The 25,164-nt window shown below is 38.2% G+C and overlaps 3 protein-coding genes across 3 annotated transcripts in view; all 3 read right to left on the bottom strand.

The window, feature by feature from the left end:
• Positions 1–2,536: 2,536 nt before the first annotated feature.
• On the bottom strand, positions 2,537–8,496 carry LOC136818140 (uncharacterized). Its single transcript, XM_067074499.1, has 7 exons — positions 8,064–8,496; positions 5,714–6,019; positions 5,128–5,499; positions 4,634–5,011; positions 4,240–4,422; positions 3,145–4,034; positions 2,537–3,061 (listed from the first exon to the last, which is right to left on the bottom strand). The coding sequence occupies exons 1-7, from the start codon at positions 8,494–8,496 to the stop codon at positions 2,537–2,539; spliced, it is 3,087 nt and encodes a 1,028-aa protein (XP_066930600.1).
• Positions 8,497–10,583: 2,087 nt separating this feature from the next.
• Positions 10,584–11,872, bottom strand: LOC136818141 (uncharacterized). Its single transcript, XM_067074500.1, has 4 exons — positions 11,636–11,872; positions 11,221–11,405; positions 10,966–11,081; positions 10,584–10,760 (listed from the first exon to the last, which is right to left on the bottom strand). The coding sequence occupies exons 1-4, from the start codon at positions 11,843–11,845 to the stop codon at positions 10,585–10,587; spliced, it is 687 nt and encodes a 228-aa protein (XP_066930601.1). The 5' UTR covers positions 11,846–11,872; the 3' UTR covers position 10,584.
• A 5,085-nt stretch (positions 11,873–16,957) lies between these two features.
• Positions 16,958–25,164, bottom strand: part of LOC136818139 (uncharacterized) — a 63,477-nt gene continuing 55,270 nt past the window's right edge. The window contains exons 45-48 of the mRNA XM_067074498.1: positions 24,848–25,026; positions 19,373–19,512; positions 18,386–18,488; positions 16,958–17,758 (exon numbers count right to left, since the gene is read on the bottom strand). Of these exons, the coding sequence (XP_066930599.1) occupies positions 17,654–17,758; positions 18,386–18,488; positions 19,373–19,512; positions 24,848–25,026 (527 nt within the window). The 3' untranslated portion in view covers positions 16,958–17,653. The remainder of the gene's footprint in view (positions 17,759–18,385; positions 18,489–19,372; positions 19,513–24,847; positions 25,027–25,164) is intronic.

Genomic DNA, 25,164 nt, shown 5'->3' with positions numbered 1-25,164 from the left:
TAGCTCTGAAAATCTGACCCTAGAAGAACAACGCATTGTCAGTCTCGACCAGAAACACACGTCAAACGTTGCCAAGGTGCACTATCAAAAACGAAAGTCACAAGATGTTGCAAGAAAAGCAACCGACTGCATGAACAAGTTGATAAAAGTTACATCAGCCAAGGAGAAACATGAAGAAGAAGATAATATCGTCCTTCGTGAATTCGAAAAGGAAATCCAACAAGAAACTGTAGAAATAAAACAATTAGCCCCCGAAAAAAAGCCAAGAAACAAGAAGCACGCTTTTACTACTGAGGAGGATAAGTTTTTGTTAAATGGTATAAAGAGGTATGGACAAGGAAGATGGTCAAATATCTTAAAAGACCCAGAGTATAAATTTCACCCTGCAAGAAAAAATTCTACATTGATGATGCGGGCAAAAGCAAAACAATTTATTGAATAAAATTTTTGAGAACTTGTATTTGAAAAAAGTTCAGATTAGATGTATGTAAAATTTGAATATAACTTGAATTAGAAAATTTTTGTGTTCATTTGTTTCATTGAAAATAGATTTGGACGAATTCTTTCCTGACTTCAGATCTATAAGATTTATCAGACATGACGTGATACTCCAGCGGACACTTTGAAAATCTTGTCCTCTCTTATCCCCTGCTTGTCACTCGTTATCCCTGCTTATCCCTCTTATCCCCTTATTCTGATTTGCAAAGTTTATCGGACACGACGTCATATTCTCTCGGACACTTTGAAAATCTTGTCCTCTCTTATCCCCTGCTTGTCACTCGTTATCCCTGCTTATCCCTCTTATCCCCTTATTCTGATTTGCAAAGTTTATCGGACACGACGTCATATTCTCTCGGACACTTTGAAAATCTCGTCCTCCCTTATCCCCTGCTTGTCTTTCCTAATCCCCTGCTTGTCACTCGTTATCCCTGCTTATCCCTCTTATCCCCTCATTCTGATTTGCAAAGTTTATCGGACACGACGTCATATTCTCTCGGACACTTTGAAAACTTGTCCCCTCTTATCCCCTGCTTGTCACTCGTTATCCCTGCTTATCCCTCTTATCCCCTCATTCTGATTTGCAAAGTTTATCGGACACGACGTCATATTCTCTCGGACACTTTGAAAATCTTGTCCCCTCTTATCCCCTGCTTGTCACTCGTTATCCCTGCTTATCCCTCTTATCCCCTCATTCTGATTTGCAAAGTTTATCGGACACGACGTCATATTCTCTCGGACACTTTGAAAATCTTGTCCCCTCTTATCCCCTGCTTGTCACTCGTTATCCCTGCTTATCCCTCTTATCCCCTCATTCTGATTAGCAAAGTTTATCGGACACGACGTCATATTCTCTCGGACACTTTGAAAATCTTGTCCCCTCTTATCCCCTGCTTGTCACTCGTTATCCCTGCTTATCCCTCTTATCCCCTCATTCTGATTAGCAAAGTTTATCGGACACGACGTCATATTCTCTCGGACACTTTGAAAATCTTGTCCCCTCTTATCCCCTGCTTGTCACTCGTTATCCCTGCTTATCCCTCTTATCCCCTCATTCTGATTAGCAAAGTTTATCGGACACGACGTCATATTCTCTCGGACACTTTGAAAATCTTGTCCCCTCTTATCCCCTGCTTGTCACTCGTTATCCCTGCTTATCCCTCTTATCCCCTCATTCTGATTAGCAAAGTTTATCGGACACGACGTCATATTCTCTCGGACACTTTGAAAATCTTGTCCTCTCTTATCCCCTGCTTGTCACTCGTTATCCCTGCTTATCCCTCTTATCCCCTCATTCTGATTAGCAAAGTTTATCGGACACGACGTCATATTCTCTCGGACACTTTGAAAATCTTGTCCTCTCTTATCCCCTGCTTGTCACTCGTTATCCCTGCTTATCCCTCTTATCCCCTCATTCTGATTAGCAAAGTTTATCGGACACGACGTCATATTCTCTCGGACACTTTGAAGTCTTGTCCTCTCTTATCCCCTGCTTGTCACTCGTTATCCCTGCTTATCCCTCTTATCCCCTCATTCTGATTAGCAAAGTTTATCGGACACGACGTCATATTCTCTCGGACACTTTGAATCTTGTCCTCTCTTATCCCCTGCTTGTCACTCGTTATCCCTGCTTATCCCTCTTATCCCCTCATTCTGATTAGCAAAGTTTATCGGACATGACGTCATAATCTTGCGGACACTTTGAAAATCTTGTACTTAGATTTTGAAAATAATTTTATACCGAAATCTTTTAAGTTTTTTTTTTAAAGTAACAAACCTAGCTGGCCCACAACGTTGTTTTGACGTTCATCCAACGTTATATGAACGCTGTGAGCGTTAGACAAACGTTGAAATAACGTTGTGTACCAGCTAGAAGTCTTTCAATTGCAGTTTTTGTGGTAATTTATAGGAAAAAGAAATAACGGGAGGCGCAAATGTTTGAACAAAATGGTTATCACTTAAAGCTTTCATTCTTCAAATATAAAATGTAAACACAAAATCGTTGAAATAAATTTCTAGAAAATTTTAGATGATGAAGTTAATCAGAATCTGTCGAGGAATCATTTGACGAAATCGGGATGATTGGGACTCCAGCGGCTACCGTTTGCATGTCAAATTCTATAGACGAGCCTTCAGAATCGACGGTCTTTTGTCGTTTATTTGGATTTGTCTCTTCGTCACTACTGGTCAAAGTGATCAGTTGGTGTGATAAGTCAGTTTCCGTGTGAGTGCATCGTTTGAGACTAAGGGAAAACCTTTTGGCTTTTGGTTGATCGTCTTCTCCAGTGGGAGGGTCTACAGCGTCTTCTTCTATGGAAATATCGGATTCACTGGCGGGATTGACGGGGTTTGGCGCAACGGGACGTGCATTTGACTGTGACCCGTTATTGGTATCTTTGTCGTCTGGTTCAATGAATGATTCAGTATTGCCATCGTCAGAGTTAGGTGATTTTGGTGGCTGGTCGGACGTGATGACAGACTCAGCGATGGCCTTGTTGTTGCCATCGTCAGAGTTAGGTGATTTTGGTGGCTGGTCGGACGTGATGACAGACTCAGCGATGGCCTTGTTGTTGCCATCGTCAGAGTTAGGTGATTTTGGTGGCTGGTCGGACGTGATGACAGACTCAGCGATGGCCTTGTTGTTGCCATCGTCAGAGTTAGGTGATTTGGTGGCTGGTCGGACGTGATGACAGACTCAGCGATGGCCTTGTTGTTGCCATCGTCAGAGTTAGGTGATTTTGGTGGCTGATAGGACGTGATAACAGAATCGATGGATTCCTCGCTGTTTTCATCGTCAGATTTAGGTGATTTTGGCGGCTGATAGGACGTGATAACAGAATCGATGGATTTCTGACTGTTGGCATCGTCAGGTTTTGGTGATTCTGGTGGCTGGCAGGACGTGCTCTGCTTGGTAGGCGTTTCGGGGACGCCTGTGACGACTTGAGTTGGCGGTTCTTGCTCTAAGTCTGCATCAAACTCTGGATATTGGGTGTCTAAAAGATGATAGTCAAACCAAGGTCGCTGACAACCTTTTCGAATCAACCAAGCATCGTACACGGAATCTGCACCTTCCCACTTCGCTCTCAATCGTCGCCTGAACATGTTCTTCGCGTTGTCAGTCAAGGCCAACTCGTCCCAAGCTCCATCCTTGTTTGAAGCAAGAGTAACGACTTTTTGGACATAGACGTCGTCACAGTGTTCGCTGGCGTTGTCGAATAAAGGTGTTTCCCACTGCAAATCTTCGTAGTGAATGCCTTCGTGACGGTCAGCTTCCAAGACGGCATGGTCTAATGCTTGAGTTAAGCCTGATACTTCGTTACCGGAATCTTGGACTGCGGCCGGAGCAGCTGGTTGGCTGAATGAGAATAACTCGACTTGATCGTCGTACATCAAAGACATGGGATCAAAATCAAAGTCGTTGTAGATTGCTCCATTCCCAGCAGCAGGTGCCACGTTGGGTGTATCAAAGATGGGTTCGTTTCGCAATTCGTGGGCCAGAAAATGAAACACCATCATACAATTCATTCTCAGCCAAGCTGAAGAGATAAAAAAATAGTTTGTGATTGAATTTGGAAAAACCAAACTCTTTTCAGATTCTCGTTCCAAATAGAGTAGCAGAAAAAGGAAAAATATTTGTCTTCACATTCGGAGACTCCCTCATTTCTAAACGAGTGAATGCACCCTAAAAGTCAAAGTGCCAAAGATTAAATGACGTGTGAAACTGTCAGCTTTTTGTCTTACCTGAGACTGATGGATCTTTTCGCTTCAATGATGTCGTTTGGAAAACTTCAAGTCTTTTTCTTATCGCATCGCAGTCTCTTTCGTTGCCGAAATCCGGATAGACGTTGGTGGTTATAAAAAAACCGGAATTGTAGTTGACACGTAAGCCGCTCTTGTGTTTCTGGGGTAGAAAATTCATTCCGCCTGGAGAAATAAAAACGAAAATGAGGTTTTTGAGTTACGTGCAAATCAAGCGGTAATCTTCATGAATAACCGGACATAGGAAGAAAGCAAACTTTCAAGTTTTTTTTTCAAATATCTTCAAAGTGCGCAAGCGTAAAGATAAACCAAAAGCGATTTTTCATCGCCTTCGTCAGGGCCACAAAAAAAGAACAATGCGAATCAATTCACTCACCTTGAAGGACACGTTTGGCATCTTCACATGACAAAGAGTCAGGGGTCCACTCATCCATCATCACAATCTGGGTGTTACTGTTTATCAAAGCTGCTGAGAATCGCCCGTCGTTCATCACACCCGCAATATATTTGGACGGGATGATTCCTTGAAAACAACTGAACCAGCTCGTTTTTCCGGAATCGGCTGGACCAACCAAACACATCTTTGTCTCTTTGTGTGGAAATTGACCATGCATCAACAATTGATAGTACTTTTTGTAGAACTTCTTCCTGATTCTAGGGTTACCGAATGAATTCTCCACACCTTTGACGAATGGCTCAGGGTACGGTAGGACGTCAGGGTCGTAGGTGTACTTAACGAAAGCACGCGGAGAGCCTGAAAGAAAGTAAGAGCTTCAGAATTTACTATTTTATCAATTATCTGTGAAATTTGACCTCGCAAACATGGTAAAAAAAAGACATGAAAACAATTTAATAAAAAATAATACGTACCTTTTAGGGTCGGCGGATCAACTTGAAAACATTTCTCCGAGATGTTAAAACAAGTGCCGTAAGGTGCGACTTCTATGAAATTGTAGTCAACGATCAACGGTTTGATAATTCGACAGCTGCTTACTGACAACAAATTGATGATGGGCGTCACTTGGGCCACTATTTGGTCAGCGATCTCTGGGCAGCCCAATAAGTAGTGAACAAAATCGTGCACCGACGAACAAAACACGTACGTGAATTTCGCTTGAGGAGCCTTCTTGTATACGGATCCATCAAAAAGGCCATATTCGTTTTGCGTCATGTAATGCTTTATCGCTGTGATGGATTGCAATAGGCGACTGACTGGCATCGGTGCTGCGTGAACGGGATCTTCTGGAGGTGCAAAACAAAAATAAGTACATCGTTCTAGACACGAATCAATTTACCACATAAAAGACAAAGAACAGTGAAAAGACCCATATCCTTCATTTAAAATAGTTTTCTTATGTGAACTAAAACAAGATCTTTTGATTTCAGCTCAAAATAACAAGTGAGGAAGAGTCCATTGGGCCTTCTAAAGAAGAGTTTTATGAATTTCTTTTCTCACCTTTGGAAGTCAAATCAACCACCTTGATAGACATAAGCATTTTGATCAAATCTACAGCTTTCTTGAGCTCTGACGCAACATTTGCACCCATTGTTTTGCAAAGCCATAACGAGGTCAATACTTTTGAAGAGTACCGCTCACCTTCTGTCATATCAACATTTACCAAATCTATTCCTTCTTCTTCAGCGGCAGCTTTCAAACATTTCACCTGCGACTTCGCAAAGTGATGAAGCAAAGCTTCGTTATTGTGGTCTTTCAAGGCAATGTACAGCGAAGAAACATAGCTTTCGGTGATTGAACGAACGCCTGAACGAAAAAAATACAAAGAATTAATTTAAGACTTTCCATTTTGAAAATTTGAATACGGGTGAAGCAAGGGACAAGAAGAGACAAGAATTCAAAGTGTCCGTAAAAAATCGCAATGTCCGAAAAACTATTCCTCTGAAAAACAAGGGATAAGGAGGATAAGCAGGGATAACGAGTGACAAGCAAGGGACAAGAAGAGACAAGACTTTATCAAAGTGTCCGTAAAAAATCGCAATGTCCGAAAAACTATTCCTCTGAAAAACAAGGGATAAGGGGATAAGCAGGGATAACGAGTGACAAGCAAGGGACAAGAAGAGACAAGAATTCAAAGTGTCCGTAAAAAATTGCAATGTCCGAAAAACTATTCCTCTGAAAAACAAGGGATAAGGAGGATAAGCAGGGATAACGAGTGACAAGCAAGGGACAAGAAGAGACAAGACTTTATCAAAGTGTCCGTAAAAAATGGCAATGTCCGAAAAACTATTCCTCTGAAAAACAAGGGATAAGGGGGATAAGCAGGGATAACGAGTGACAAGCAAGGGACAAGAAGAGACAAGACTTTATCAAAGTGTCCGTAAAAAATCGCAATGTCCGAAAAACTATTCCTCTGAAAAACAAGGGATAAGGAGGATAAGCAGGGATAACGAGTGACAAGCAAGGGACAAGAAGAGACAAGACTTTATCAAAGTGTCCGTAAAAAATCGCAATGTCCGAAAAACTATTCCTCTGAAAAACAAGGGATAAGGAGGATAAGCAGGGATAACGAGTGACAAGCAAGGGACAAGAAGAGACAAGACTTTATCAAAGTGTCCGTAAAAAATGGCAATGTCCGAAAAACTATTCCTCTGAAAAACAAGGGATAAGGGGGATAAGCAGGGATAACGAGTGACAAGCAAGGGACAAGAAGAGACAAGACTTTATCAAAGTGTCCGTAAAAAATCGCAATGTCCGAAAAACTATTCCTCTGAAAAACAAGGGATAAGGAGGATAAGCAGGGATAACGAGTGACAAGCAAGGGACAAGAAGAGACAAGACTTTATCAAAGTGTCCGTAAAAAATGCAATGTCCGAAAAACTATTCCTCTGAAAAACAAGGGATAAGGAGGATAAGCAGGGATAACGAGTGACAAGCAAGGGACAAGAAGAGACAAGACTTTATCAAAGTGTCCGTAAAAAATCGCAATGTCCGAAAAACTATTCCTCTGAAAAACAAGGGATAAGGAGGATAAGCAGGGATAACGAGTGACAAGCAAGGGACAAGAAGAGACAAGACTTTATCAAAGTGTCCGTAAAAAATCGCAATGTCCGAAAAACTATTCCTCTGAAAAGCAAGGGATAATGGGGATAAGCAGGGATAACGAGTGACAAGCAAGGGACAAGAAGAGACAAGACTTTATCAACGTGTCCGTAAAAAATCGTAAAAAAGTTTCTGAAAAAACTATTTTTTTGAAAAACTAGGTATAAATGACAAGCTAGTCAAAATTGCTATCTGAGAAAATTCAACCTTGAAGATAAAGTCCGAGTCAAAAATTTAGCGCATGTTTGATGACACGTTCTAGTCTACATGGCCTAGGCAACATTTATAGGTAGATCCGGAACCTCTCAAAAATCGATGCCGTATTTTTAGAAATTGCTTAAGGTTTTTAGAAAAGTGTGCTAGTTTCCAGACTTGTCAAAAAGTTGTAAAGTCCTAACCCAGCTAGTATACAACGTAGTTTCAACATTCGTATAACGTTATATGAACGTTAGTTAGAAGATGTTTCGCCCCAGTTGACACACAACGTAGTTTCAACATTCGTATAACGTTATATGAACGTTAGTTAGAAGATGTTTCGCCCCAGTTGACACACAACGTTGTTTCAACGTTCATCTAACGGTATATGGCCGTTGTGAACGTTAGATAAACGTTGAAACAACGGTGTGTGCTAGCTGAAGCTTTTGACCCCTCTCGTCAAGAAAAAATATATATTTGAGCGAAACAAAGAGTGAACACGTGAAAGAATTTGAATAAAAAAAAAAAACAAAAAATATCAAAGAAAGCTTACCTCTTCCTTTCACAGCTTTGCAGTGTACGATATCGAGTCCAGATTCAATAACAATTTTTGTCAAGTGGCATTCGTATGATTCAATAGCCATATCGGGCCAGTCAAACATTACCCAAAAGCTTACTCCGGCAATAGTTTGTTGTTCATCTCCTTTCTTCACTCCATAAAGAGCGGTCGCGCAAGAAAAAAACCCTACAATTTGAAGCTCATTTGAAAATCTATTTTCCAGTTTTTGCCTTGCCAGCCAAACTTCAGTCTTGGAACCAGTTGGGAGCATTACCCTGATTGCTGCCGCTTGGTAACATTTCGATACATGTTGTATTACGAAAGATTTTAGTGTTGTTTTAACAAATGCACACTTCAATTCCTTCTTTGGATTTAAAACGTCTTCCTCTCTCTCTTCTCTCTCTTCATTTGAAGTAACTTGTTCCATCTTTTATCACAAGCAATTTTAGAACAAGTGTCAGTAAAGGAACAAATTTGCTCTTTTATGGTTCTCATCAAGGAACTGAAAATATCGATACAACCAAATTTATTTTTCCAACCAAGATATTGCGAGCCAATGATGTCGTTTTGGCGTCTTTCTTTATTTCCATAATAGTAATTTGCTGATTTTTTTACGGTAATATTATCTAATCTAAAGAGCAAAATAAAAATAAATGGTAAAAATGAAACTTATTTCAAATTTATTCTATCAAAAAAACTAATTAGGTTCCCGCCAAAATTTATTTTTCCTCTATCCGTCGAACTAAATTCCTGCCAAATTTATATTTTATTTAACGCATTCCCCAAATTGGTGCTATTTCAGGCCTTAAAATAGGTTTTGCTTATTTGAAAAAGGATTTTGGCCAGAAATAACCTGCAATCGCCGAATTAAATTCCCTTTAAATTTAACTTTCCAGCCATCCACCAAAAAAACTTTTTCGGCCATCCACCAAAATTTCTTCATTTAAGGTAATCAAAATCCCCTGAAAATTTCATGAAGTTTTTTCATGGAGCCTCATTTATGCTGTCGACCTAAGCCCTTCATATCATAGCGATTTCGACTTGTTTGTGACTGTGTATCTGTTATCAACTTGTATTTCGACTCCAAGAGAATAGGTGCCAAGAAACCCAGAATTATCCAATCAGTAGGTAGCGTGATATAATTGAACATATCACCAGGGATTACAGAAAGAAAGAAATGGGTGAAAAATAGTTAGAACTCGGGTTATAATGACTAACTAAATTGACATAACAAAAAAAAGCGTACGCAAATCTATTGTGGTTCCTTTTCACGACTAAGATTTTACTAAGTTAATTTTTGGGCGTTACAGTCATATCAACTGTCTTTGCCCAAAATGGTTCCTTTCCACGAATAATATGACTATGTATATCTAGCTTATGCGGTTAAAATTCTATTTTGATTTTATAATTTTATTGTACAAAATATTCTTTAAAGCTAGAAGACCTCTTCCTGTTGCTTAAATACTTCATCTTTGCGCAAGTTTGAAATCTTTACCCTACAAGAAGCATACAAATAAATTTTTCGAGATTTAGAATATTTTCATGCAAAAAAATTCTATTGATATTGTTAACTTCATAAACTTTAAAATAAAAAAAAATAAAATTTTTTGTAACTTTTTACAATTCATAACGTAACTGAAATATAAATTCAATTCAGTACATTCACACCAATGCACAATCTGTACCAGTGACTGTTGTGTTCAAATATTCAGAATCGAAATACACTTTGCAATTCTCACCACCAACCAAAAGTGAAGTAGTACATTCTGCGAATTGTCGGCCTCTATATTTGCCACCATATTGAGTTGTTTGAAGAGGGTCAATGATTTTACCATCGACTGTCAATGGTGTTCCAGGAATGGCTGGTAATACGACCGTCAAACCAAGATTCAATAATTGAGGCTCCACTGAATGTGGCAATTCGCCAAGACGCACGACCTGAAAATAAGTATTTTTTTTATTTACTAAGCAAGGTTGTTTGACCCAATTTCCACTTTTAATTAAGAAATTGTTTAGAAGATGATAAAATCTGAAGATAAAGTTCTTTGTATAACTTCAGTTGAGTCAAAGTGACTGAAGACTACTTACTGACCACAAAAAGGAAGATTAACTCGCATGATTCTCTTATTATCAACTACTTTAATCGTATAAATTTTAACGGGACTAATTTTAGCGTATATTAGCGAGTCAGGAAAAATCTTGATTTCTTTTGAATTTTAGCGAATCACGATTTCAAAAAATTTCGCGTGGAAAAATTTTTGCGAATACTTCATTTACATTATTGATTGAATTCGTTTTCTAGCATTTTTTTTGCACTGAAACCCTTCCTATTGACAAAAATGTATTAAGCCAATATAACCAGAAATTTCGCGTGGATAGATTTTAGCGGTCTGGCGATTTGGCGTGTTTTAGCGAGATTTATTTTAGCGAAAATAGGGAAAACTCGCTAAAACGCTAAAATTAGTCTCGCTAAAATTTCTACGATTAAAGTATCAGATTCCTTACCTGGTAAAAATCAGGTTGTTTGGTGACGACATGTGACATGAAAGGCTTCTTCTTCATCTCCGTATAAGAAATATTTTTGAAGTTCGTTGTATTCTGCATATTGTGGTGATTCAAAACGTTCCATTCTCCAAACTTCGTCAATGTGAAGTCCAATGCTTGCTAAACACGTGTTTGAGGTCTTGGCTCCTGAAAAAAATTGCGAGAAGTTGGATAAGTGTTGAAATTTCAATTGAAATGGCATGCATAGTTTATCGCAGCTTTATACGAATTGATTATTAGGCTTGCCACACTGATACAGTTTTGTTCAACGCTTTGCAACCAAAAATTACCAAAGTAGTAAATAAAGCAGCAATTTAGTTTTTATCATGCATTCCATTAGTTAACTGCTTACCCTGATAGAGAGCCATGGTTCTTGTAGCATCTAAATTGTTCTTGACGAAATGGAAAAGGTTGACTTTCTCAGTTGTTCGCATGAAAAGTGGTTCGCTCGCTTTCGATTGAATCTCCCTGTAAAAGAAAGGATGGGATCGTTAAGATCAACTGATTTTGAAAATTTCAAGTCGCCGACAAGGTAAAAGAAAGGAATGTAGTTCAGACAGAGAAAATTTCTGATCCATTTCACGAATGTAACCATTGAAGACCCCACCTGAAAGTTTCTTGATCTTGTGGGAGGATTTTCACTCTGAAGATAGCTTGATATTGCGATTGTTTCTTGGTGAAAGTGGGAACGAAATCCAAGAAGATTTTTCCATCTTTTCGAAGATTGTTGACAACAGTGAAAGTGTGATAATCCAAAGCATCGCCATATTCTTCTCCGTATGAAGTGTCCAACTGGTAAAGAAACAATCGATAAATAGCATACGACACGAGAAAATTAAATACTGATACCGAAATCTAGACGATCAGCGAAAATCCAAACCTTGAAAGTCTTTCTATGGTGACATCCTAGGTCACATCTTTCTAATCCTGCTTTTCTTTGTTATTTCATTGATAAATATCCTATAGATAGATGCAGATGTGGTATCTGTACAATATTGGGATGTAAACAGACTAATACTTACAGCACCAATGCAAGTGAGGACAGTCTTTCTGAACAAATCACCAAGAACTTCCACATAAGCTTCACTTGCTTGATACGGTTCCATACAAGTGTTTCGCAAGAATCCAAGTGCATCATGGGTATTTTCTGTCGGTAAATTCAATCTCTCCTTCAATTGTTGGACAGATTTGCCATAATTTGAGTATTCCAGTTTTGAGGTGGTCAAAAACATCTTGACGCGTTTGGTGTCTTCGCCAACACTCGCTAAAAAATAAGCAAATAACTTGATGCTAATGTTTTTCCTTCAGTTATTTGGTACTNGTGGAGTTGATTATTCTGGTGAATATAATGCTGGTGTTAATGCATCTGGTAAATGCAATGGTGGAGTTGGTAATTCTGGTGAATGTGATGGTGGAGTTGATTGTTCTGGTGAATGCACAGCAGGGGTTGATTGTTCTTGTGAATGTGCTGCAGAAGTTGATAATAATTGTGAATCATTTTCAATACATTTTCTGATCTTTTTTGAGTTGTTTCTTTATGACAATCATTCCACTTCTGTTTGTCTTTTTAACGAGCACAAAATTGCTACTTACAATCTCGGTCGAAATATATTGGGAATTTTGGTTAATTCCTCGTTTTCAGCAATTTAAAGTTTGGACCAAAAAGTCGTTTTTGGGCAAATTGATAAATTTATTCGAATATTTCAATGGATCTTATCCAAGGGAGGCATTGTGGGATTGTTTCGAGTGCATTACAATAGAAATCTCTTAGGAATTCCTCGAGGGAATTCTATTGTAATACACTCGAAACAATCCCACAATGCATCGCTTTTTAAGAAAAATCAAAAGCTCCGATAAGGTCTATTGGGAGGGGTTTATAGCATTGAAGTATAAGCCCGAAGAGTTAGAATCGAATCTCCTTGGTAGGATTTGAAGGCAACAAAATCCTACCAAAAGTTGCGCAGCCTTGAGCGACCCGCCTGGTTCTTACACAAATGATAGATTAAACTAAAATTTACGGCTAAATTTCAAAAAAGATATCACTGGAAAACAAAGAAATTGCTAGATTCAATCAGTCGTCAAAATATTTAAGGCTTCACTGTTTTTTGCCTGAGAAAGGTTAGAGATTCGCTTCTAGCCCTTCGGGCTTATACTATAATAGACTTCCAGGCTATTTTCTGAGCCCTATTGGACCATTCTTAGACTTTTAGTTCCCCAGATCCTAAAGTCCTAAGTCTGAGTTCTAGCGTTAAAACTCTACCCGTCCAACCTAATTTAGAGCGCTTCCAAATCGTTTGTCGTTGTAAGATTTCGTGGGAATTTCCTTTTTTTCTCAATATTATGAATATTATTTTTTCAATATTATGAATTTGATTGATTTCCATTAAAAGTTATCAAAGTTTGAAAAAACACTGCCAGCTAATTTAAAATAGACTTTAGCCAATTAATGAATTGTCTGTAAAATACCTATAGATCAGGCGACTGGATCAAAACAATTAAATATTAATTTGCCATATCATCACTGGTCAAAGTTTCAAGTTAATAGCACTTCAAAATTATAAGATGTAGGGTCAGGGTGTTATCGATTGTAAAAGGGAATTTCCCAAAAAAACGATTTCAGAAAAACAAAAATTTTCAGCGAAAGTAATTTCAGTCACCGTCGCTGTAGGACAGAACCAAGTATGGCAAGGCCAAATTTGGAGGTTCTTGGATCACTCGTTGACCAAAAAATGGTCAAAAAAACGGTAAGAGTCTTAGAAAAGTGGATTTTTGTCAAATTTTTGCATTTTTTGACTTTTTGGCTTTCAATCTCTCACTTTTGATTTTTTTTTTGCTTGACCATGAAGTTCAATCCAATTCCAAAAATGACGATTTCTAACTCAAACTGGGCATTAACAGGACCTACATAGTCCATGTCTGATATATACGAGATTGACACTTAAAGGGTTAACAGTATCTTGCCTTCTATCTTTATCTTATGCTTATTTCCCCTAAAAATGACAAAAGGGAATTTCCCCAAAAATACTAAAATGCGTATTTTGAGGCGAATAAGATTTTTCCGAGAAAAATCATTTGGCCATTTCTTAGAGAACCTTATGGAAGCCGAGAAGGGTAACGTGCGATCTCTTCCGAAAGCTGTCGAGATTTCTTTCAAGCTGTCCCGTTCCCAGAAACTGTCGCGTTCCCAGAAAATGTCGCGTTTCCTAAAAAACAGGGCCTTGAATTCCCGAGTTACTTTTTTCCGAGTTATTTTACATATGACACGTCATAATACGTCACAAAACTGAAATAAGATTTGATGCACGAACAAAAACCAAGTTAAAATTTATCAAATAACTCGAAAAGTTAAAGGCACGAAAAAAAAAACGAGTTAAATTTTTTCAAATAACTTGATAAATTAAAGACACGAAAAGAGACCGAGTTAAAAAACACCAAATAACTTGAAAAGTTAAAAGCTCAAAAGAAACTAGAGTCATCATTTTTGTGATGACGTCATAATGACGTCATAAAACTGAAATATGACGTCATATGTAAAATAACTCGGAAAAATAACTCCGAAAAAAATAACTCGGGATAAATTAACTCGGGAATTCCAGGCCCCGTTTTTATTTAGGCGCGACAGTCTCTGAGAACGCGACAGTTTCTGGGAACGTGATTGTTTTTGGGAACGCGACAGTTTCTGGGAACGCGATAGTTTCTGGGAACGCGACAGTTTCTGGGAACGCGACAGTTTTTTGGAACGCGACAGCTTGAAAAAAATGTCGACAGCTTTCGGAAGAGATCCCACGTTGACCCTTCTCGGCATCCATAGTAGCTTGTCTCTGTCTTTGTGCGAAAAATCGGAAGAAACAAAATCCCAATCCCAAGAAAAGCTGGTAACAGACAAACGAACAGACAAAAGTTAATTTATAAGGATATCCGAGGAACTTTTATCCTATAAACATAACGTTTGTATGCTCGGGTGAGTTAGGGCGTGTCCAACCTCGTTCCCTGCACATTATCAGCTTTTTGATGCTTACTGATAGCGCTAGATAATATTCTCTGGCGTCAATCAGTAACGTAAATAAAGCCTGGTATACACGGGGACGAGGTTGGGGCGTGTCTAGATTTTTAAAAATCACAAATCCCGAATCCGCGACCAATAGCACCCATTCTCAGGGATTCACTTATGGATTTTTAGATGACCTATACCTTAAAGTTTCAGGACCCGGTGTTACGTAATTAAATATTGACCTAAAAATTAATTATTAAAGAAGGTGTGAATTGTGACGTCATCAAATTATGACGTCATAAATCGTAAATTAGCTCTAACTCTATAAGTACATCTCAAATCTTTGTCAAATTTGGACCAAAGACGCATCCTAATAGTGCCGAACTTTTCATTGAAAATTTTTTTGAAGATTTTGATGACGTCAGCAAAAAATGCAAAAAACCGAAAAATGCAATTTTTGCTGACGTCATCAAATTGTTATCCAAAAATCTTTTTTTTTAAAGTTATATTTCAGTTAGATGCATCTTTGGTTCAAATTTGGGAAAGATTTGACATGTATTTTCTATGTTATATGGATTATACGATTCATGACGTCACCAAATTCCATCAAATTATGACGTCATGATTACAATTTCTTTAATAATTAATTTTTAGGTTAATATTTAATTACGTAACAACCGGGCCCTGAAACCTAAGGTATAGAGGTACTTTAGAGCCAATTGGTAGCGAAAACTTAGGGTAAACTGTTAGGTTTTTGAGACTTGCCCTAAGTCACTCGAGTGTATACACATGCTAAGTTTTGGTACCAAAACAATGGTTCCTTTGTTTAAGAACAATAGGATGCAAAGCATAATACTAGCCTGGTATAGGGGCAGATACTTGCTTATAAATAAGAAAAACATGTAGGTCCAAAAAAGAAAAGTAGAGTAGGGTAGAGCAAAGGCTGTACTGTTCTGATAAAAGAGCGCAGGTAGATATTTAAGATAATGTGGTGTGATTGTACAAGCTAGCGAGTGCTCGCGCCCTCTCGCTCTTTTTGAGTGAAATCATCAAACATCATATTACATGTTTGTCGCGTACATAGGATCAGTAACCTCTGGAACAGCGCTGTGAATTCCTAATCCCAAAAGAGATACTTTTATGGACCTACCTGGTTATGCATTTAATATAATTGATATCTACGTGAGCGTGACCATTATAAACAATCATTCAGAACACAAATAGTGACGATCTATTAAAATTAGTCGTTTGTTTCTTATAAAAAAAAGCTGAGCTGAAAAATTATTTTTTTACAAAAATCTGCTTGAGCCATCTTTTACCTACTTTCATGCAAAAAACAATGATCCAATATTTCACAAAGTCCAAAAAGCCGTTTTTTAGCCGTTTTTTTAGCCGTTTTTAGCTGAAATTTACCCAAATTTTTTTCTCCAAAAATCGAGCTCCGTCACATTCGAGGGTTTATAGTTATGCATCTTTGTGCAAAAAATCATAAAGAATCAAAGAGCCAATCTCGAGAAAAGCTAATACTGTACCTAAGTAATTGATAATGTGCTTATAAAAAATATTGAATTTGGCCAGTTTTTCTATAAAAACACGCCAAGTAACCAAAATTTCATGTCTAAACACACATATTTTTCAAAAGTAAGCCCTCATGAGCAAGAAAAACTATCTATCTCATAAAAAAATTGAGTAATTTGACTAAGAACATTGATGTATGCTTATTAATACCTCCATCGGGGTAGGTCCAAAAAGAGGAACTCCTGCTTCGAAAGGATTTGGACCTATTCCAGTAACCTTTAGGTGTAATATCTATCCATCTACTTCGAACTTCGACTAGCATAAAATTTGTGGACAAAAGTTCACAGAATTTTCAAATTGGGTAAAGATCAAAACAGATTTGATTTTAGAGAAAGTTTGAAGTTGGTTCTTTGGAAGGTTGGTTTTCATATGGTTCTGAAAGTACGTGTCTTTAACTTATTCTATCTAAAAATTTCCCTGAGGTCGATAATCATTAATTCTATTGTCATACTATTATAATGATTTCAATCTTTTATTTCTGAATTCAAAAATATTTTAACTAAAATAAAAATGTTTCACTCGAGGAATAATATATTAGAAATATTAACAAATGTTATGAACATTATATACACAATCCTTAGTAGTTCAAAATATTACACTTTCAAAAAATATATTTTTCATTATTAATGTTTCTATCACTTAAAATCACAAAAATATATGAAATATCTTATAGTCAAAAATACCATTTAATAGCAAATTATTAACTGCTTTGGTAAGGTAGAATTTTCGTTATTTTGGTAGTCTGGCGAAGTTCAAAATTTCTTTAAAATTAGGTAACTAAAAGAATCCAGTTTTCAAACCGTCTGCAGGCAGTGAATCCAGAGCACTTTAATATTTGCGGAGAACAATTCAAAAACATTATAAAATGAAGATAGTTGAAATCAGGAGGCATCAAAGTACCTCTCTACCAAAAGTGAAGTTTCTAGTATTAGAGGATTAAAATAAATTTTTCTCCTTCATTTTTGATCTTCATAACTTATTAGACCTTATAAAAGTTTATTATTAATTGTGCTTTTCCAGAAAAAGTCCGTGCCCTCTATCTGTTGAAGATATCGGATTTCCAGGGGGTTAACGATTTTTGTTCAAAAGTGGATATCCAGGGGGTTAAATATCTACAAGGGAGCAGATATCCGGGGGTAAAGTGTCTTTTCAAGTAAAAAAATACGATATCCAGGCAGGGGTAAGCAACTTTATAAGAAAGGATATCCAGGGGGTGTAGCATATTTTTAAGAGTGGATTTCCAGAGGTTCTAAAGAGGGGGGGGGGGTTTCGATACTTCGAAAAATCAATATCCTCAACAGTAGGGGTAAATTTTTTTTCTGGAAAAGCCCATTCAAGCATGATCATCAAGTAAGAACATCTTCTTTAAAAACTGACTCCTAAGCCTAAAATTAAACATTCAGAGAGACCTAAACTAGCAATATAAAACAGCAAATACGAAAACATTCTCGTTCAAGAAGATCAAACTAGTTTATTGGCATGGATTTGTTAATAGAACAGCAGGTCTTGAATAAACGAAATCTGTCATTGGTCTCTTGGTATTGAAAGGTAGTTTGAATAACGATGTCAACCGCTCCTAGAATAAAAGATTTATTTTCTTCAGCTCATTCCTAATTCTTGATGTGCGTAAGTTATTTTTCTAACGGAAACAACCGAAAGAATCCAGAATTTGACTACTAAAAATAGATTAAACCTCGGCTTTTTTCGGGTACTTCCGTTAGAAAACATGACGTCATCTTGAATCGCATATAATGAATATATTTTTTCAAATTAGTGTACATTGAACAACTTAACAGTGTGTTTAATAAAAAAGAATCCCGCGCTGTCGAAAAGAATCCTGCGCTGTCGAAAAGAACCCGTCATCCTAATCATTCAGGCTACCAGTAATTTTTGATATGTTTTGCTATATAAAAATTATTTCAGGGATACGCAAAGCCTACCTTCTAATGGTTCGCTATTACAAAAACTATTTCAGAAATGCAGACATCCTAATAGACACATCATAAATCATTCACGTTAGCAAACAAATTCTCACCCAGTCAGACAAAGTTATTAATCAGAGTCTTTTGAAATTGGTACCCTAATTGCATCACTACTCAGTGTAGGTGAAGAAATTTTTAAACGGTAGTTCACTTTTCAAAACTCCGATCAAAGATGGTAGATATAGGGTTTATAAAAGTTCAGTGACTTTATTTATTCTTACCTCATCAAAATAAACGTTGCAATTGATCTTTTCATTGAAGTTCGATTTGAAATCAACCCAAATGAATAACGGTGGTAGCTTCTCAATTGTTTCAATGTTTTTACTGCATGAAAAGATAAAATGTCAAATTTAACAATAAAAATACATTTTGAGGCTAAGTTACAACTAAAACCGATTCGCTTTAAGTGTGCACTATTTTTTGCTACCATGCAGCTACCATGTGGGAACCATGTCAGCTTAATAAGTCATATCAAAGTTTTTTTTAAAAACCGATGCATTGTGGGATTGTTTCAGGGGTATACAAACAATCCCACAATACATCGCTGTTTTAGAAAAATCAAAAACTCCGATAAGGTCTATTAGTGTAATTCCCTTGATCGAAGTTTCTACATGGGAACATGACAAAGGAAAAGTACATATTCCTGAAGAGAACACTATAACTTGATGAAACAACACTACAAACAGTGTCATAATATATTGGCACTTTTGGATAATTTGCAATTTTTCGAAAATTGAAGTTCGAGCGAGAATGTCAATTTTTAGGCCTTCAACTTGATTTCATCGAGTATTTCGATCTGGGAGGGATTTAATGGTTTCTAGGCTATATTTAAGTCTAGCGTTAAAACTCTACCCTTCGAACCTACTTTAGAGCACTTACAAATCGATTGTGGTTTCAAAAAACCCCGGTGAATTTCCCTTTTGTGCCAAGTCTTTTGTCCCTGATATTGTAGCTATAATTCAAACTAAATGTCAAGGAGAAAGAAATACTCATGAATTGCAAATGTCCTTGCCACTATTCAGAAGCGTGATGGGAGAGACTTTGTCTTTGTACACCTTCTTGCAACGTTTTTTAAGTAACAATATGGGAGCAAGCTAATGAGAAAAAATTGAACGTAAGAACTGATGAGGGGCTGGGGCTGCTTCTACTAGTACCATTGAGTTTCGCTTGGAGAGCCCAAGTCATTAGATGGAAACCTAGATACTTACCCTTCCGTTGGCTCGACGAATTTAATGCTACTGTTCTGAACCACCGTCATTCCCTGTGTGTACAAATCATCGCAAACAATCATTGGTTCTTTTGTTTCCTTAGCAACGGGATCACCTTGGAAACAGCAGTTCAATCGTATCTAAAACAAGAAAATCAAAATTTCCAATTTCCATTCATCAGAAATACATCAAATTCAGGTGTCAATGCAGCAAGCGAGATAAGGCTGCACACATCGCCGAAATTGATTTTGATATAAGTGATGCGCATCGTGTATAAAATTCCCGTTCGGAAGTTACCCAAAATTTAGGATAACCTTTTTCAATTTTCTTAAAAAAGTTCAAAAAGTTCAAAAATCCGTCTATCAAAAGAGTATAACTTCTAGTCATGCGTATTTTTCTCATCGGGTACAATTTTTTTGTGACTGAGGGGTATAACATTCAATGTCCAGCATATCTCTCCATACTCTTGTATCAGAGTGATGGTACCCTATTCCCCTCACATGGTATGGGTTGACCCAGGCCAAGGTACATTCATTTGCCAAGTGAATCGTAGCATCGAGTGGGAATTGAACCCTGACCTCCAGCACGGAAGACAAGATCGATGACCACTACACTGCTACTGCGCCTTGAAAATTCCTAAACTCAAACAAATTTGTGTTCCTCGTGCGTGTTCAAGTTATGGAGACTCCATTGTATAAACAATGGAAAGAATCTTTTGGTTTTTAAATTAAACTAATTTTATCATGAGATCAAAAGCAAGCATTAATTTTTACGTCAGAGGGTCGAAATGTTGTTAACAGTGTAAACAGGTGAAGATCTTGGGGAGGCAAATAAATGACGAAAGTGTATTAGGTTCCGAAATGTGTATTTGTCGAAATGAGTAAAATATAGTAAACTTGAAATGATTGAAATTTGCCGAAATCTGTGAAATGAAATAATGTGAAATATTGTTCGCTTTGGGGCTGATGTTGGGGATGTACCATGCAATATGAGGCCTAACTTAAGCGCCTAAGACCGTAAGGATGACGGCCTGTCGAAGGACTGTAAGGAGGACAGCCATATGAGCGTGGACTGTAAGGAAGACAGCCTTTACTCCTAACCTTATGAGCGTGAGCTGTAAGGAGGACAGCCTTTACTCCTGAACCTTATGAGCGTGGACTGTAAGGAGGACAGTCAAATGAGCGTGGACTGTAAGGAGGACAGCCATATGAGCGTGGACTGTAAGGAGGACAGCCTTTACTCCTAACCTTATGAGCGTGGACTGTAAGGAGGACAGCCTTTACTCCTCAACCTTATGAGCGTGGACTGTAAGGAGGACAGCCTTTACTCCTAACATGTATGTGCCTGTAGATACTGTATAAGCTAGCCACTAGGTAGGAGTATGGGGTTCCGAAGGGACCCACACCAATGGAGAGCATATTGCGTGATACATCCCAAAAGAAGACAAAAAAGACTAGTCCCTGGACTAAAAACACCTTTTGGGGAAAAAACCTAGCTGGGACTAGCTGCGCTGCTGCTTGTGCGTCCTCGTCGTCGGACGTGGGCGTCGTCGCCAATCATCCTGAAATGAGAGAGAGAAAAAAGCAAGCAAAAACTGGCGCATACAAGTACCATGTCCCTCCCTAACTCCATGTATGGAAGGGAAGGGAGGGTGGGAAATTGAAAACACAAGAATAAGAAAGACTAAGCGTGGTTTCACTCCCGTATAAATAGTGATACTGGGATTTGAGCAATGGCTTCTAGAGTGCGTAGCATGATGGCGGAAGGGTGTATTGCGGGCGTTAATTTGTCTTCCTTAAAATTAACCTAACCTAACTAAAGTTAGCTCTAATTAATTTTTACGTCAGAGGGTCGAAATGTTGTTAACAGTGTAAACAGGTGAAGATCTTGGGGAGGCAAATAAATGACGAAAGTGTATTAGGTTCCGAAATGTGTATTTGTCGAAATGAGTAAAATATAGTAAACTTGAAATGATTGAAATTTGCCGAAATCTGTGAAATGAAATAATGTGAAATATTGTTCGCTTTGGGGCTGATGTTGGGGATGTACCATGCAATATGAGGCCTAACTTAAGCGCCTAAGACCGTAAGGATGACGGCCTGTCGAAGGACTGTAAGGAGGACAGCCATATGAGCGTGGACTGTAAGGAAGACAGCCTTTACTCCTAACCTTATGAGCGTGAGCTGTAAGGAGGACAGCCTTTACTCCTGAACCTTATGAGCGTGGACTGTAAGGAGGACAGTCAAATGAGCGTGGACTGTAAGGAGGACAGCCATATGAGCGTGGACTGTAAGGAGGACAGCCTTTACTCCTAACCTTATGAGCGTGGACTGTAAGGAGGACAGCCTTTACTCCTCAACCTTATGAGCGTGGACTGTAAGGAGGACAGCCTTTACTCCTAACATGTATGTGCCTGTAGATACTGTATAAGCTAGCCACTAGGTAGGAGTATGGGGTTCCGAAGGGACCCACACCCCCAAAACGTCCCCAAAACTACCCGCACAATACATCCCCAAATCAGCAGCCAAACTCGAAAAGAAGTCATTACACATTAGGAACCTAACTCTTACTAAAAGGATGACAGTCTTGGTCTTAGTGCTTTAAAGGTCATAATGAGAATAGCCTGAGCCCATATATTTGATGAAGATGGCCTGAGCCTATATCCTAGTGAGAATAACCTGAGCCCATGTCCTGATAGGGATGATTGATTTTAGTCTAAATTGTAATGAGGATGATTGGACTTAGGTGCCTAAGGCCGTAGGGATGACGGCCTGTCGAAGGACTGTAAGGAGGACAGCCATATGAGCAAGGCAGGATGGTCTGAATCGAGATCTGAGGGTAAAATTGTTTGGACATTTAATGCAAGGGGTCTGCTAAATATATAAAAAAAGATTATTTGAGGATGGTGACATATAACTTTTAATCTAAGCACTGTATATCTGTGGGGTATGTTTGAGGGAAAGAAATGGAATCAAGTCCCAGGGTAGTTGAAACCAAAAAAACAATCTACTTATTGTGAAGTCTCCAGACCCAATTTATGTTACAGCTGTATAGAGAATAGGTGTCAAAAAAAAAAAAAAAAATAAAAACAAAACCCACATCTCAACAAGTAAATTCCCACATGATGTTCATTGCTAATATAATTACCATTGAATCGTGACGTCATTCGACGTCACCAGGGATTATAGCAAGAGAAAACAAGAAAGAAAATAAAAATATCTGTCCCACTTACATGTGAACCCAAGGTTGGATAGTAAGAAACCCAGTTAAGACAAAATAAAACTTGACGACACAAGACCAAGAGCTACCCAACCAGTAGGTTTGCATGGGATCATAGGCTAAGTTTATTACCAGTGTATCATGACGTCATTAGACGTCACCAGGAATAATAGAACGAAAAAAAAACAAAAAAGGCCAGGTGAAAAAAAAAAAAAAAAAAGAAAAAAAAACTGCCCAATTTACAGGTGAACCCATGGGTGGATAGTTAGAAACCCAACTAAAATAAAAGTAAACATGACAGCACAGACCCAGGGCTATCCAATCAGTAGGTTCCCAAAAGCTCATAGGCTAAGTAATTACCTATGTATCATGACGTCATTGGACGTCGGCATGAGTGATGGATGAAGAAAAGAAGGGTGAAAAACAACTGTCCAACTTACAGGTGAACTCTTGGGTGGATAGTTAGAAACCCAGTTAAAAACAAAAGTAAAACATGACAACACAGAAACCCAGGGCTATCCAACCAGTAGGTTTCCGAAGAGTTCATAGGCTAAGTAATTACCAAGGTATAATGCATCATTGGACGTCGACATGAGTGATAGGATGAAGAAAAGGGTGAAAAACAAGTATCCAACTTACAGGTGAACCCATGGGTGGATAGTAAGAAACCCAGTTAAGACAAAATAAAACTTGACGACACAAGACCAAGAGCTACCCAACCAGTAGGTTTGCATGGGATCATAGGCTAAGATTATTACCAGTGTATCATGACGTCATTGGACGTCGCCAGGAATAATAGAATGAAAACAAACAAAAAAGGCCAAGTGGAAAAAAAAAAAAAAAAAGAAGGAAAAGAAAAAACTGCCCAATTTACAGGTGAACCCATGGGTGGCTAGTTAGAAACCCAGTTAAAAACAAAAGTATAACATGACAACACAAAGGTCTCCAAAAGTTCATAGGCTAAATAATTACCAATGCATCATGACGTCATTGGACGTCAACAGGAATGATAGGATGAAGAAAAGAGGGGTGAAAAACAAATGCCTAACTTAAAGTGAACTTATGGGTGGATAGTGAGAAACCCAGTTAAAAACAAAAGGTGAAACATAAGCCCAGGGCTATCCAACCAGTAGATTTCCGAAAGGTACATTTAAGCTGAAATAATTACCAATGTATCAACCAACACCAATGGATATATCAACGGGGATTAAGGAAGGGAGAACAAATGGGGTGAAAAACAACTGCCCGACTTGACATATGAACCCATGGGTGGATAGTTAAAAACCCCAGTTAAAAACAAAAAGATGAAAGATGATAACGCATGAAACCCAGGGCTATCATCAACCAAGGCTTCCAAAGGTACGTAGGCTAGAATAATGAAATGGCTAATGTATCAACGTCATAGGATGTTACCAGGGATTAAAAGGAAGGGAAAAACAACATAGGGTGAAAACAACTGCCCGACTTACGATGTATGAACCCATGGGTGGATAGTTAGAAGCCCCCCAGAGAAATGAAAGACAAAAATTGCAACTTGAAACCAACAAAGCAAGGGTACGCAAACCTAATGTGGTTCCTTTCCACGACTAAGATTGCCCATGTGCCATGACCAGCAAAACAAACTCAGGGACGTACACGTACCATCAAAGTAGACCATAAAAGATACCAAGATTTGATTATGTTGGAGAGGGGGGAGGATGAGAATAGAAATTTGAACTTACAAGACTGTTCACTTAACTTTCCATTTTGTTGAAAGACCATCCAAGGAAGAGAGTGAAGACAAGTGCATCTGGGACTGTGACTTCGAGGAGAACGAGTACGCAAGTAACAAACGTGTGTGGATGGGAGCTTCTTGGATATTTGGTTGTCATCAGTCAGCAATGTTTATTGTTTTTGAAGGAATTCAGCAGTAGAGTAGCCAACAGCAATCATAGAGTGCAAGGTAAGGACCAGCAGAGCAAACATCCATTGAGAGTTATTGATTTATTTAATTAACTATCCAGACTTTTCTTTGACACTTGAAAACATGGTCTTGGGTCTGCTGCCTGCTGCTGCACATGTCGTCCCAACAAATTGAAAACACAAGAATAAGAAAGACTAAGCGTGGTTTCACTCCCGTATAAATAGTGATACTGGGATTTGAGCAATGGCTTCTAGAGTGCGTAGCATGATGGCGGAAGGGTGTATTGCGGGCGTTAATTTGTCTTCCTTAAAATTAACCTAACCTAACTAAAGTTAGCTCTAATAAAAGCTGACCTTTTCAATGGTGCAATTTTCTTTAACAGCTTTCTGGAACCTCAATATGGTGAAAAAGTGAAGGATGTTGTCCACTGATGATAATTTAAGAGGTTTTGTACGTGATTCGTTCCCAAAGACAAGATAATGATGCGTGTTGGTATACAAGTCTTTCAAATGACCAGCAGTGGTTCGCATGTCTTCAAAATAAAACATTATTAAAAGAGATTATTAAAGTGCATCGTTTTAGTACTATACACCTTTATCGAAATATCCGCAAAAAGAACCGCGCTTTAAGATGGATCCATCGATATGCGGAGATTAAGACGAAAACAAAA

The sequence above is a fragment of the Clytia hemisphaerica genome, unplaced genomic scaffold (genome assembly GCF_902728285.1).
Source record: "Clytia hemisphaerica strain Z4C2 unplaced genomic scaffold, Clytia hemisphaerica genome assembly, whole genome shotgun sequence".
Taxonomy (NCBI): domain Eukaryota; kingdom Metazoa; phylum Cnidaria; class Hydrozoa; order Leptothecata; family Clytiidae; genus Clytia; species Clytia hemisphaerica.
This window is presented reverse-complemented; position numbering and strand designations above follow the sequence as displayed.

Excerpts from the sequence above, each read along its gene's own strand:
- LOC136818140 (XM_067074499.1), bottom strand. The coding sequence starts at position 8,496 with ATGGAACAAGTTACTTCAAATGAAGAGAGAGAAGAGAGAGAGGAAGAC. Across the intron at positions 5,500-5,713 it reads GGTTGATTTGACTTCCAAAG|AAGATCCCGTTCACGCAGCA; the intron begins GTGAGAAAAGAA and ends TTGCACCTCCAG. Across the intron at positions 4,423-4,633 it reads TGCCAAACGTGTCCTTCAAG|GCGGAATGAATTTTCTACCC; the intron begins GTGAGTGAATTG and ends TTATTTCTCCAG.
- LOC136818141 (XM_067074500.1), bottom strand. The coding sequence starts at position 11,845 with ATGTTTTTGACCACCTCAAAACTGGAATACTCAAATTATGGCAAATCT. Across the intron at positions 11,406-11,635 it reads TCCTCACTTGCATTGGTGCT|TTGGACACTTCATACGGAGA; the intron begins GTAAGTATTAGT and ends TTTCTTTACCAG. Across the intron at positions 10,761-10,965 it reads AACCATGGCTCTCTATCAGG|GAGCCAAGACCTCAAACACG; the intron begins GTAAGCAGTTAA and ends AATTTTTTTCAG.